We start from the raw sequence: 15,202 nt of genomic DNA on the forward strand, positions 1-15,202 counted from the left end.
CCTGCCTGCCTGATCGCCTCTAACCACTCTGCCTTCCTGCCTGATTGCTCCTAACCCTTCTGCCTGCCTGCCTGATCACCCCTAACCCCTCTGACTGCTGGCCTGATCACCCCTAACCTCTCTGCCTGCCGGCCTGATCGCCCCTTACTGCCCTCCCCTGCCAGCCTGATCGCCCCTAACTGCTCTCCCCTGCCAGTCTGATCGTCCCTAACTGCTCTCCCCTGCCAGTCTGATCGTCCCTAACCGCCTCTGCCTCGGCCCCCACCTGCCACTGTGGCTTCATCCAGAAGGAGGACCAGATGACTGGAAGATGCCCAGTCGACCCTGTCTAATTAGCATATTACCCTTTTATTAGTATAGATGACTTGATTCTTATTTATCAAGTGCATTCTAAAATTAATAAAACATTGTCACTGCCCTTAAATACTCTTATACTGTATGGGGGCAGGTAGGCATGTAAATAGGTAAGATAAATAATGACCTCTTCTTGGAAAGGACCTGATAAGCCATTATACACAAAGATGGTAAGAGCATAAGCTATTAATATCGCCCAGGGATGTCTGCAAATAGGGGATCATGCCTTCAAACACTGACTTTCGTGGAATTTCAAGCATTTGCATTTTCACTACCATCTGCCATGGTCCATTTATTAATGTAGGGTGAATAGCTGGGAACATCCAAGCTGTCTTAGCAGGGCTTCTATACAAAAAGGAATTATTTTAAAAATGGCACAAAGCTTCCCTGCCCCACCCCAAATTTACCCCTGCTGACTCTGCTGATAGTCCCAATTAAAATTCTTTATAATGAGACTTTTTTCATAAATGCATAAAGTAGAGCAATATATCATTTTATGGTACCATCTAGTTACAGATCTACTGGAAACAACCTAGTACAATTTGTCCTCAAGCCAGTTTAAATGACTAATCCTGGCAATATGCCATATATCCCCCAACACCGGAAGGATGGTGGGTAGCAAGCCTACCACAGAACTATAACTTAAGTAAGCTCAGCCTTTAATAGGTATAATATTAAACCACAACAATCATGACTTCATACTTTAGTACATGCTGCAATAAGATCAGAGTCAGCCCTAGAGCAGGAATTCATTTCTACTCGCAGCTCGGTTAATCATCTAGCCTCGTGGCCTTGGACAAGCCACAAAGCTCTCTGGGCCTTGCTGTCCTCATCTATAAAAGAGAAGACCACTTGATTCAATGAATCCAAGGTTCTATCTACTTCTAACCTTCATTAGTAGCTAACGCTTACTGAGTTACTCAGAAGGAACAAAAATCCTTTCTGGACTCTATCTGGCACTCATCATCTAAGTTTTGTTCTCATGCATTTCCAAATTGTAGCTTGTTTTATATAGATTTCAATGAACTTAAAAACTTACCAAATAAATTGTCAGAAAGAGAAAATTCATCCGCAGCAGGTAAGTGCGAGTGTTGGATAAGATTCATTTTGGATCCAATCCAAACTTTTCTACCTGAGAATGCACCTTTGTTATTGTGGTCTTCAAAAAAACACCCTGAAATGCAAATAAATAAATAAAGAGTTTGAGGAAGAAGGTAGGAGATGGTTAAGAGAGAGAGGGAGGGAGAGTTCATGCTAATTTACAAAACAGTAATTGGCTCCTTTTTGACATTTTGCCAAGGCCTTTCTTTATGTATTTGTTCTCAATATTTATCATTTTTACACCTAAGTTGGACTTATAAGTGTAGAGATACTCTCCAGTTTACCTGGGAAAACACCATATATTTTCACTTAAATATCAACACTTGGGAGATTTGGGCAAAGCATGATGACATCTTGGTTGTGTTTTTTTCTTTTTTTTTTTTCTTTTACATACAAAAACCCCCCACCAAAAAAACACAAATATAAAAGCCTTGATTTAAAATGGGATGGATCCATGATGTATTATCTTAAATTTTATTCTAAAGTTGAACAGGTCTTTGCACAAACACAAAAGTACTTTAAGACCCCTTTCTACTGGAATATTCTAAAGTTGAGTAGGCACTATGTCAGCAAATCAAAAATTTAGAAAGGATTCCCCCAAGATCTTTATCTTTGCCTCTTAGAGAAAATTTAAGGGATTTGCATTTTCACTCTCATGATCTACCTTGGCCATATATTATCTGGGGTTAAAAAAAAAAGTTATGATAAGCAGAAAAGTTATGGTAAATCTCACCAAAATGTCTGAAGTTTCATCCTGGGGAGTGGTCCAGAATTCATCCCAGAACCCAAGAGAAGCAGTATTCACTTTTAGTTTTATCTCCAGGTCTTCTTTCCTTCCTTCCTTCCTTCCTTTATTCCTTCCAATATGTCTTCTACCTCCCTGAAGAAGAAATGTGAAAGGTCAAATAATGAAAAGGTTTGTTATCAGAACCTCTTTTCTAAGGCTGTTTTCTGAGGGAGATTTTTAAACCTTTTTATCCTGTCTCCACAAAATAATCGCTTTGTTTACAAATAATAACTATTTATATTTTCTACTCTGGAAGAGAACCTAGGGTTATTTTTTAGACTGGTATTTATTTCATTAGAACTTTCCTATTATTCATATTTCTTTCTCTCTCACTCAGCAAAATGGTCTCGTTCAAGCAGAAGTGGGTAGCAGATGCATGTGGTTGCTGGTAAGACAGTCCACCAGACAATGTTTGCTGTATTTATTCATTTATTCATGCTTTCAAAATACATTTGTTGGGGACTTATTCTGCACTAAATTCTGTGCTGAATCTTTGGAAATAAAATGATGAAAGGAACACAAGCATCCATGATCTATGACATCAAACTTAATGAATAGAGAGATTAAAAAATAATTCCACAAATATACAGATAATTGCATATTGTACTCAAAGCTGATGATGAAGGCAAAGATTAGGATGCTCTAATAGAGAGGTAGGTGTGAAAAGGAGTCCAGATGGGGAAGCAGTTGAGGGAGGATGTGATTTCAAGGATAGTTTTTATTTTTTCCAATTATAGTTTACAATCAACATTGTTTTGTATTAGTTTCAGCTGTATAGCAAAGTGACATATATTTAAACAATCATATACTTTACAAATTATTTCCCCTGATATTTCTATTACCCACCTGGCATCATACATAGTTATTACAATATTATTGACTATATTCCTTATACTGTCCTTTACATCCCCATAACTATTTTGTCAGGTACCAATCTGTACTTCTCAATTCCTTCACCTTTCTTATCAAGTTCCCCAACACCCCTCCTCTCTGGCCACCATCAGTCTATTCTCTGTATCTATGAATTTGTTTCTGTTTTGTTTGTTCATTCACGTTGAAGAACCCGTATTTTTAATGACAACATTAAACCACCTAATTAATCAATTGTAAGATCTACTCTACTTGCAGACATTCCATTGTGATAGGCAATACTAGGGCACATCTGAATTGATGAAAAGACACCAGAGAGGTTGAAGAATTCAGTAAGAGACAGACAGACACACACGCGCGCACACACACACACACACACACATACACACACACACACTGTGAAAGGATACAGACTGTATCTACTGTGGGAATGCAGACATATCTGGGTCCATCTGGTGAACCAATGGCATGGTCCTACCAAAGTCTACTTTCCAGTAAGCCAAAGGATTTGTTGGGAGAAAATTCATTCTAAAGTCAGAGGGAGTCAGGAACAGGGACTCTTGCCCCAAAGCAAAGCCACCGTCATTAGGCGAATGTGTAATTTTCAATGTAGCACAGTATTTGACCAATCTGTACCAGATTTAAGAGGCCGTCCTGCCACCCTAGTGTAAAAAGGGAGAAAATTATAAATAAATTGAAGCTTGGAAACCTTGAGCTATAAGGTAGACCTTTCTAACAGAACATAATAAGTAGGAGAGAACTCATTTCAACTCCACCCTCACGCTCAAACAACTCTGCCACATATCACAGTGGAACTTTGACCCCAACAGGACTCAGGGCCATTCTGGGGCAATTGTGAAAGAGCAGCTGAGGTATCACCATAACCCATGGAGAATGCCCAGCAGAGTTGCTGTGACCACTGGTTGGTACTGGTCTCTCCAATGAACACAAAAATAGTAGAAGATGTAGTCAGAACAGACTTGATTATGAACAAACATAAAGAGACCCCAAGGCCTCCCTGAAATACTTGGGGACAGGAGGACTCTGGTAGGGAGCCAAAGGTCCTGAGGAATAAGCCAGTAAAAGTTGAGTTGTTGCTATTAATGGGACCTCATTCACACTCACAAGCTATTTGAGGACTTGGGAAATTCCAGTTTTAATCTGTATATATAAATTGTTATGTATACATTCAATGTGTATACATTATATACATGAATTATGTATAAATATATATATATCTGCATATTGTATAATAAATGGATTGAAAAGTCCCTCAAAATTCACACAACTGTTGTTCTAGATTGAGTTTCTCTTATTTTTAGGAAATTCCAGTTTTCCATAAAAATTTCCAGGAACCTACAAAGTACAGAGTCAGGAATTTTCCCTAATATTCAATCCAAACTTATACTCTGTAATTTAAGACCCAGTTGCCCTGGTCTTTAAAAAACAGATTTCAGCTCTCTAACTCTTACATTAGGCTTCCCTCCATGCTAACTTTTTTTCATATTTGCCTTCAAAACCTTCAGTCATGTTCATCAAGCGCCCCATACTTCTGTAGCACATCACAGCTCTCTGACAGACCCCAGGTACCATCATCTTCATTTTGCACCAAAATCTTGTATTTTCCTCCATGCATGCATATCAACTTGGCACCTTCCATTCAAGTGCCTGGCACACAGTAGGCCCTCAAGAAATGTAGGCTCAATTAAATGATTTGTATTAATTGTTTTTCTTGCTTAGTTCCACCAAATTCCCTGACATTTGGTATGCTGATCCTGAATAAATGGTACAAGATAAGGATTTCATTCTCTTATTGCACAATGGACAGAATTTATCACTCTTACCCAAATGAAAGTCCAATTCCACTAATTCTGTATCACTTGCGTTATTCCCTCTAACTGGAGACCCACTATGTGGGTGTCCCTGAAGAGCTAACAACAGTGCCCTCAGAATCCAGACAGTTGGCAGAGTCTGCCCAAATCAATATTGTTGGGTTTATGATTCCAGAAGGGGTTTAAAGAAAAGGAACTCTCGAATTTTTAAAACGGCAACACAAGCACATAGTAAGCAATTCAAATAGTACACAGAAAAAATAAGTCTTTTTTTCCAGTTCTGTCACTCATTTTCCTTACCAAATACAACTACTATAGTCAGTTTCTTGTGCATTCTCCCAGTTACTATGCCCACTCATAGCATAAAGGGCCCTTAAACACTGTGCCTTAAACTGGGGTTTGGCAAACTATTGCCTGCAGGCCAAAGCTGGGCCTGTTCTTGTACAGCCTTCCAGCTAACAATGGTTTTAAATTTTCAAACAGTTTAAAAAATTAAAAGAAGGATATTTCATGACACATGAAATTCATTTTTAAGTATTCATAAATAAAGTTTTATTGGCATACAGCAACATCCATTTGTTTATGGATTATCTAGGTTTCTTTCTCCCTACAATGGCAGAGTTAAGTAGTTGCAACAAACACTCCATGGCCCACAGGGCCAAAAACATTTACTCACTAGCCTTTTACAAGAAAATTTTGTTAATCTCTGCCTTAAACAATCACAGAAGAATTTTTTTTTAATCTAGTAATATTACAGGTAAACTATGAATAAATATAATGAATACCCTCATTTTCAACAATGTTGTCTAATTTTCTAGGTGAAAAATCCTATCTCACTGTATTAAATTGCATTTCTTTGATTATTAGTGAAATTAGAAAATTTTTACATCTCTATTGCCTATATGTGGCCATTACTTTCAATTTTCTGTTTATACCCTTTTTATGCCATTTTTTTCTATAAAGTGTTCATCTTTTTTTATGCATTTACAACTGTAAACCTACTTTGCCCCATGCTATATGTGAAAAGCTTCCTCATCTGTAAAGATATGTAAGTCGATACAGGGATTCTTTCTTACACACTCTTACACATACAAATTTTTAAGACTTTGAAGAGAAAGTAATTTCTTCCCATAAGATATTTGGGGACCCTACCTGTGTTCAATGAAGGGCTACTGGAAATTTTGAATGACATAATGAAATCTGTCTTCAAGAAGATCACGCTATTGAAAAAGTGGGTCAGAGAAAGTAAGCAGTAAAGGAAGGAGGAAAATTCAGGAAATCTGTTGCTAACATGAGATGATCGGTGCATACCATGGCGGTATCTGCAGAAATGGGAAGGGAGGGACTTGAGTCTAGTGTACAGAAAGGAGAAAGGAAAGGAAAAAGCCTGGAGATACCAAGGTTAAGCCTTAAGTATTGGTGGAAGGGACAAAATGTTTATTTTACTTTATGTTTATTTGTATGATCTGTAGCCTAAGCCTTCATTTAAGGACCCAGCAGTAATTTCAGAAATGGTATGTGCTGTTTGTTTTGAATGTGATAAGACAACGAGTGACTGGTAGCTTAGACTCCCACTTTCTGGTTATCACTTTCGACTTGTTTAGACACTGTGTGTCACAGGAAGTTCATGGTGTATAGAGCTCCTCTGATTTATCAGAAACCATTTGCAAATAGAGACCTCGGAAACACCCTGTTCCAATTAAATAGCTTTGACTCTGAAGCTATTTAATTGGAAGAATCTCAGCTCCCAGGAGATAAAGATGAAAATTGTTTACGTGTGCTGTTACCTACAAACTCCTTACACCCAAAAGGAACCATCCTTGGTGGCATTTTTCTTGGATGAAACCATTTGTTGATGACAGAGCACACATTCTGTTGAACATCTATGTCATCTATTCCTAAAGGGCAGGGGAAAAGTGAGCTTTTTCTAGCCATCAACATTTCGTGCCCAGGGAAAGCCCTGGATTCAGCCCAAAGGCCAGAAGAATGTTCTTAAGGGGAAAGAAAAAATCATGATCTCTCCAAGCAGCTTAGTGGAAAAGTCAGCTAATGAAAACCCAATTAGAATAGTGTGGTGTTTGAAAGAGGTAGCACAAATCCCTTCAGGAGACCAGCAAGAACAGTTATTCACTGAACCTTCATTCATTCTCTCCTATGTATCAGGCTTCGATGGAGGTCTTGAAAACAGAGTGGTGAATGAGGTAGGGAAAAAAAAATCCCTGTCTTCATGGGGCTTACATTCTAGTGGGAGAGATACACAGTTTGCAAGTAAACATGTAAGATTTCCCGTGGTGATAATCTATATATATAAAAGCCTAAGCGACCATTACGACTGAATGACCAGAACGACTGGTGGAACAGTCGTTATGACATGCACTGACCTCCAGGGGGCAGACCCTCAATGCAGGAGCTGCCCCTTGGTGGTCAGTGCGCTCCCACAGCCAACATTCTGCGGCCCCTCCCCCCTTCAACCAACCTCCCATGGCCCCCATCGGGACTGGGCGAGACAGATCCAACCAGCCAGATCTCTGCCCAGGCCAAGGAACCCCACTGTGCACGAATTTGTGCACCAGGCCTCTAGTAAGAAAATAAATATGATAAGGGATAGAGTGGTGTGGTTGGAGAGGGTGATCTGGGAAGAGCTCTCTGAAGAGCGGACTTCTGAACCGAGATGTGGAGGATAAGAGGGAATAAGCCACATCAAAGAAAATAAGTCCAGGTGGAGTGTCAGCAAGTGTTAAGGGCCAGGGCTTGGTGTGCAGGAGAGACAGCAAAAGCCCAGTGAGGCTGTAAATGAGTGAGGAATGGAGAGTGCAAGAGATCAGGTCTAAGAGTAGGTGGCTCTCATACGGCCTGCCGACCAGGGTAGAGATTTTGGATTTATTCTAAATGAAAGTCATTGGTGGGTTTTAAGCAGGGATGTGACTAGGAGAATGAAGAAAGTCTCCCTGGAGGTGGAAGGCTGATTCTTGAATTTCATCTTGAAGGAGCAGGCATTAGGCTAGGCAAAGTCATGTAGTTGGGAAGACATAGGAAGGGAAAATAGCATTCTGAGCAACCATAAATCACTCTCAATGCTGAACTAGTGAATTCAGCTCAAGCCGTGGAGAGAAAGATGGCTTATTCAAGAAATAGTGCCAGGAAAATTAGCTATTCCTTTGGTGGGGTGAGATGGAATAGAGATTTCTATCTTGCGTTATTCTTGAAAATAAGTCAGGTGAATGAAAAACATTAAGATTATGAAATTATTAAGAAAAATATAGGGGAATACATTTATGGTCTTTATGAGTTTAGGGATCTCTCCTTTTCTTTGAACTAGTGACATTACTAAACAAAACATAAATTAAAATGAATAATTTGACTACATTAAAATCAAGAGGACAGAAATCAAGACACCATAAACAAAGCTAAATATCTGAAACAAACTGGAAGGAAATGTTTACAACATAAATAACAGCAAAAATTAGTACAAACAATACATAAACAACTCGTATAAATAAAAACAGAAAGGATAAACAATCCAGGGCAGAAATTGGCAAAGGCTGTAAAGAGAAATTTACCAAAAGGGAAATACAAGTGGCCAATAAGCATGCAAAACGTCTGGAACTGATTAATAATTAGAAAAATGCAAATTTGTGTAACTGGCTGCCATTTCCACCTATCAAATTATCAAACCTTTTTAATTGTGATAAATTTAAAAGTTGGAGTGAACATATAGAAATATACATTTTCATATGTTGCCAGTCGGGGCATAGTTTTTAATCTTTTGCTGGTTTTTAGCACTGTACATTAAAATAAAATGCAATTCTAATTCTTAGGTATCTTCCCTGGGAAATCTTTGCACATGTGCACAAGGATGTTCATTGCAGCATTGTTTCTTATGGAGAAAAGGTGGAAACCCCCTAAATGACCATCAACAGTGAAATGGCTAAATGCACTGTGCTCAATCAATAGTTCCAAATATTAGGCTGCAGTTGAAAAAACTGAGGAGGTTTTATATGTGTTAACATTGAAAGAGGAAAGTAGAGGAGAGTAGCTTTGGGGAAAGGAAAGGGAGATTTTAGACTAAGTCATAAGGTGGTGTGTTTTTTATGAGATTAATTCATTGAGGATATCATTCCCTATTCTCCATTTGGCCATTTATATCATTGGATGTCATAAGCAGGCACATTTAAATTCTCTGGGAGAGAGGGGTGTTTTTTATAACCCTTGTCCCCACAAATGCACAACCTCTCCCACCATCCACATCCACTGGATTTGTGCATTTGTGACACCTGATGAACCTGCGTTGACACATCTATCACCCAAAGTTTATAGTTTACATCAAGGTTCATTCAATCTTGGTGATGTATATTCTATGGGTTTTCCATAATAGTATCATACAGAATAGTTTCACTGCCCTCAAAATCCTCTGTAAAATGCATGTATTTTTTAATACAGTATCAAAAGGGTTCCTGGCCCCTTGAAGCCCAGTCATGGCCTCAGATTCAAAATCTGGGCTGCAAGAGAATAAGGATCTCCACACCACCCCTTTTTGGCATTACTCTATCCTTCCCTCTTAACACTGGGCCACAACCAGCGTTTGCTCCTTAAGTGACAGGCTGGTGCAGACTTGGCATCCACACTGAGAACTTGCGTAGCTCTCTAGGGAGTGGAAGCAGACAGTTCCCTGCTTGGTCAGAGAAGATCTGAGCCCCCAGGCCAGAGGGCTTTTCTCTGCTCAGCAAGACCATCTTCTCCACAGACCAGTGTCTTCCAGGGAACCCTGTTACACAGTCTGCCAGACTTGAAACTGCAAAGCTCTATTTCCCCTTTGCTTTGAACTAGTGACATTAATTAAAGTATAAATATCTAAGTTATCTCAGGATTACCAGGACCAAGAAAAGGACTTCTAAATCTATTTAAAAATGGGAACCCAAATCTCAAAGTTCTATTAGAATTTTTATCTTAAAAAAATGAAGATTAATAAAAATTTATTTTTTTTCCCTACATATTATTTTTAGTCACCAGAAGTCTATTCTAATTCTTAGACCTAAGAATATGCTGACCAGGCTCTCTTGTCCTTGGCAAGTATTTTTTTCTTGGGCAATAGTTTATTTCCTGGGAAATATTTTCCTTCACAATCAGGTTGCATTACATTAGCGTTGTACTGACACAAATTTACAAAGAGGAGAGAAAGAATAAGCAGACGTTCCTTTGTTGCCAAAACTGGGAAAGGGCAAACGGAGGAGGAGATACCTCACTGTGGAGGGCAAAGAGGTTAGGAGATACAGACAGAAGAGGGAGCGGGGAGAGAAGGGAGGAGGATGGATATTTTTATACAGTGACTTTGTCTCCCCATGCAGTTTGGTGACTAAAGACTCTCATACAGTGTTGCCTTATAGCTACATCTCCACTGACAGAAAATATAGGGGCAGTAAAAAATACCGGGGAAGAAAAAAAATGTTTCTATTTCTTTTTGCCCCTTTGTGATCTATGCTGCTGGGATTTAAGAGAAAAATGAGACTGAGCAAAATGAAGGGAAAGCACTCCCTCCCAAGAAAAGAACATATTTGCCTGGCTGATGCGGCTCAGTGGTTGAGCACTGACCTATGAACCAGAAGGTTGTGGTTTGATTCCCAGTCAGGGCACACTCCTGGATTCTGGGCTTGATCCCCAGTATGGAGCATGCAGGAGGCAGCCGGTCAATAATTCTCTCTCATCATTGATGTTTCTATCTCTCTCTCTCTTTCCCTTCCTCTCTGAAATCAAGACATAGATATATAAAATCTTTATTCTTTCCTTTATCTCCCCATGTAATGACAACGTGAGCTTTTTGTATTCTCGCAGCATTCATAATCCACAGGCTCTGTGACCCACAGCAGTTCTGAGCTCCTCTCAGACATCCCTAATCACACCACCATGGCAAGTTCTTGCAGTCTTTCATTAAAATGCTGATAACTGAAGTCTCCCATCAGCTCTCCTGGATCGACCTCTGGGTTAAAGCAAATAGTGCTGAAAACTTTCCACTTCCCCTGCTCATGGTACAATCATTAGAAAATGCCCTACGAATATTCAAAGTTGTACTGGGGCTTAACCACTTACCCCTGTTACGCTGAATTATTTGCAGGCAGGTCAACTTGATCTGCTATCATCCCAGATTCCAAGTTTTCCCAGCCCCCAATAATATCAGAGCAGCAACAAAAAGACTTTGGAGCCAGAAAGACCCACCCTCATCTTCAGATCCCGCTTGTCCTAATGGTGTGACCAGGGACAGGTTATTTGTCCTCTTTGAGCCTCAGTTTCCTCATCTGTACAATGGGTATAAGAAAAACTTCCATGCGGTGCTATTGTGAGAAGGAAATGAGCAATTTTGGTAAAGCTTATGACATGTCGGTAGACACTGAATCAGAGTGAGCTGCGCCACACACTCATGTGCACACACTTCTTTTCCTTCCCACGATCTCAGGGGCTCACAGCTAGTGGGTGTGCCATCACAACTGGCCAGATTTGGGAGATGTGGAAAGAGGAAGAACAAGGATGACATTACTTTCCCTCTCCAACCGGGGGGACAGGGCAGAGGTGCGTGATGGAAAATGCCGAGGCAAGTCCTGAGGAAGGGTCTCAGGACAAGAGAGTGTCATCCCTATCTCTCTCAGCTGACTCGGAGTTGCATCAGCCATATTGCAACATTCTCAGCAAAACAGAAAAGTCCACGGTGCAAATGGCACAGGTCCATGATTTGGAGGGTGGGGGGCGACTCAAAGACTAAGGTGTCTGTGACAGCTAGAAACCCAGCGATCGTTCCCCAACATCTTTCTCTATCCCTCTTGAAGGTAGACCCAAGGTGGCCCTAGGGAAAAATCAGATTTCTTGAGAGCTAGATGTGCTTCTCAGAGAAAGAATCCAAAGTGAGTCGTGTACATGCCCTCCAGCCCCCTCGCTTCTAAAGAAAAACTCCATTGGGAGAAATGATCCAGGCTCACCTCATCGTTGCTAATTCATTCCCTACGCCAGTAAGCAGACAAGGAGAGGCCTTATCTGTAGATTCAGACCTGGACAATTTTAATAATAAAGTTCTTCCTAACGTTCTCCATCTTCTTAAAATATTTCCATCTGCTATTCATAGGAGAAATGAAAAGCAATAGAAGTGTGTACAAGGAAGGTCAAAAGAGAAAGCCTTTTAAACCCGCTCTTCTAGGAAAAACTTTTATTTCAATTGAGCGTAGCTTAAACACTGTCCTATGCCTACTTTCCAAGTGATTAGCAATATTCACACCAAGATTTGATAAATCACCAAAATAGAGCACACTATACAAGGCACATTATCTATGGAACCAGAACAGAGACGTTTCCAAAATGTACTGTCCCCAGGGATTCTGCTGGGCGACCACATGTTAGAAGATATTTCTAAATAATTGTTCATAAAGGTCAACAACTTAGGTTTCAGTTAGGTCAGGTTAGGCCCATTAAGCTTCTTTTTGATTGCTTTTCAGAATTTCTTTTTCTTTGTAATTTTCAGGATTTTTTATCAAATTCTACTAACCTAGCATTTCTTTGTTGACCAAACTTCCTGATGTTAAAGAGAAACTTTTAAGGACAACCTCCCCTCGGTGGCGTTGAGATGGAATCAGGTACTCACTCGATTGTCTCAGGTTGGAGCTGAACTTTCAAGGCCCTGGGAGCATTCCTAGTCCAGTCTTCCTCTCCAAATCCCAGCAATTTTTCTACCAATGCTCAGGATCCGAGTTTGCGTTGGTGTGAATCCAGGAGACAGCGGAGTGAAGAGGAGGAGGGAGTTCTAGCAAAAGCTGTGGGTGACCACGGGCCTCCCAGCCCAGCAGCATCTCTTCCTTGGCTCCGTGCCTCCGGACACAGATTAGTCATTAACAATCCTTTCCCTGCTGAATGATATAAACACAGAAAGGGAGAGCCTCGAGATTCCCAGGCCCAACTCCAGAGCCCCAGAGCAGGGGAGGTGACACCGCCCGGGAGCCTGAAGCTTGTCTTTCAAAACACATCTCCTGGGGCTGCTTTTTGGGGTTCAGAGTCCCCAGATTTCCATGCACTTCACCTAAAAGCAAGCTGTCATCTTCCCTCTCTCCAATTTAATAGTTTCACCACCACCCAGGGACTGAAGTTAGAAACCCTGAGCCTTCTCAGCCCTTCCCTCTCTCAGGCGTCCTATGTCAAATAATAACAGATTCCTGTGGACTCTATCTTTGGAATGTTTCTTACTTCCATCCCACCCTTTTCCTCTGCTAATTTGGGCCCATCACAGCTTCCTCTCTTAAGGAAAACATTGGAGCATAACTCTTTTCTCTTCTTTCCTTTCTTTTTTTCCTCTCTCTTTTTCAAATTGCATAGCAGCATAAAGGTCAGATGCCTACTCGTTTGTCACAACCTTCGGCAAGTCACTTAGCTTCTCTGAGTCCCAGTTTTCTCATCTGGGAGATGGAGGTGGAGTAACTATCACATGGGCTCTGGGAGAAGTGCATGCATAGCTAAACCTGTGTAAATGTCTAGAAAACTGCCTGGCATTTAGCAAGCACCCAATAAAGTTTAGCCATTATGATTCCTTTCCCTGAACAAATATTGATTGTCTGTGCACTATGTACTCGGCACCTTGCTAGATGTTCTGCCAATCAAAACTCCCCAAAGGGTTCCCATTGCCTAAAAAATAAATGCAAAATGCCATGTATGGCCTGACCTTTAGAACCCTCTCCACACCCTGACAATCTAGTCTTCATCTATCTTTCTAGCATTTTCTCACATCTTCAGAGGCCCAAACCTCCTGCCCACTGATGCCAAGCTCTTCTTTTGACCTGAATTACCTTCCTTTCATAGCCACACGGCTTCCGGGCTGAGTTCTCCCAGAAGCCAACCCCATGTCTTCCCACCAAACTCCCCTCATCCTTCATTTCTCTCATTGTCCCTTAATTCCTCCGACCTTGTAGATTACAGTTACCTACTTATTTCATCTCTATTACAAAACAATATCTAGAGCAAACACGGCAACAGGCTTCCCTTTGTATCCATCCCTGAGCTTCACATGGTGCCTCTCATGGAAAGAATATTGCATAATTATTTGCTAACTGAATCAATGAGTGAGATGAGAAAATAACATTTTCCAAAGTAACATGTGTGCATGCTCATGGGTGTGTACCTGTGCGCATGCAAGTGTGTTTGTGTGTATGTGCACAATGTCCCCCACTGAAAAGTAAGTTAGTGGAAGGCTACACCCATATCTGTTAGTAATGCTATTATTTTACTTCTCTGATTATATAGCATGCATAGGTCCTACAGGCTCATACTCCCTACCCCTGTGGGCTCTGATACACTAAGGCACATCCCTCACACTCCCTTTATCACAAAGAAGAGAACTCTCCCTCACCCATTTGAAGCGTCTTTCTGATGACTCTCTCCATGCTCTCTGCAGCTCTGGGCTGCCTGAGGGACTCATGCCTGATCCCCCAGCCCAATTCTTCTCAGATGATGAAACCCTGTGTTATGATTTCATTCTCTCCAGTAGCAGTGGGAGGGATGGTTGAGGCACAAACTCTGGAGCTGATCACCTGGCATTTCACGATGACTATCATATTTGCCCAACCACGAGAGGCACTATGTGAAGGATCGCAGGTGTGTTGGGAGTGAGAGGTCATGAGGAGGAAGAAATGGAGCATTTCAGGGCAAGGAAAAGGCAGCAGCAAAGGCTCTGAGGCAGGAAGTAGCTTGGAGAACCCCATGAAGTAAACAGAAGGCCAGTGATCTTCAACTAAGAGTGTGGAGGAGACACGAAGAAATAGGAGTAGGATGGGTAGGGGCAGTGTGTGCTGGGAAATGTTTAACCACCACTCTCTGAGGGGCTTTCCTATGAAATGCCTCCAGTCCTCACCTACCCCTCCCAACAGAGAAGCAACATAGACACTCAGGCAGTGTTTTTTGAATTGTTGATATGACCCATTAGTGGTTCATAAAATCAATTTAGTAGGTCATGACCATCATTTGTTTGTTGTCAATGAAATAGCATATTAAAAAATAACATAGCAAATATTTGCATTTCAAGTAGAAAGGCAAGCACCGAATAATGAAGCTTTTGTTTCACTTACACGTGTGTTGATGAAACCTAGATTTCAGCATAATACAGTTTAGAAAGGTCACAGTCTAGAAAGTGTTTCAAAAGATCACTGAATTGGGGCCAATGAGACTTGGATTCTGGACATAATTTGGTGAAGAAGGAAACGAAGGGGAAAGAGAAAGGATTCACATCCCATGAAGG

At 40.8% G+C, this 15,202-nt stretch overlaps 1 protein-coding gene across 1 annotated transcript in view; it reads right to left on the bottom strand.

Annotated features, from left to right (window-relative positions):
• Positions 1-12,723, bottom strand: part of NR1H4 (nuclear receptor subfamily 1 group H member 4) — a 68,685-nt gene extending 55,962 nt beyond the window's left edge. The window contains exons 1-3 of the mRNA XM_059681879.1: positions 12,566-12,723; positions 2,189-2,335; positions 1,394-1,528 (exon numbers count right to left, since the gene is read on the bottom strand). Of these exons, the coding sequence (XP_059537862.1) occupies positions 1,394-1,460 (67 nt within the window). The 5' untranslated portion in view covers positions 1,461-1,528; positions 2,189-2,335; positions 12,566-12,723. The remainder of the gene's footprint in view (positions 1-1,393; positions 1,529-2,188; positions 2,336-12,565) is intronic.
• Between the last annotated feature and the right edge of the window lie 2,479 nt (positions 12,724-15,202).

Source organism: Myotis daubentonii, chromosome 2 (genome assembly GCF_963259705.1).
Source record: "Myotis daubentonii chromosome 2, mMyoDau2.1, whole genome shotgun sequence".
NCBI classification, from domain to species: domain Eukaryota; kingdom Metazoa; phylum Chordata; class Mammalia; order Chiroptera; family Vespertilionidae; genus Myotis; species Myotis daubentonii.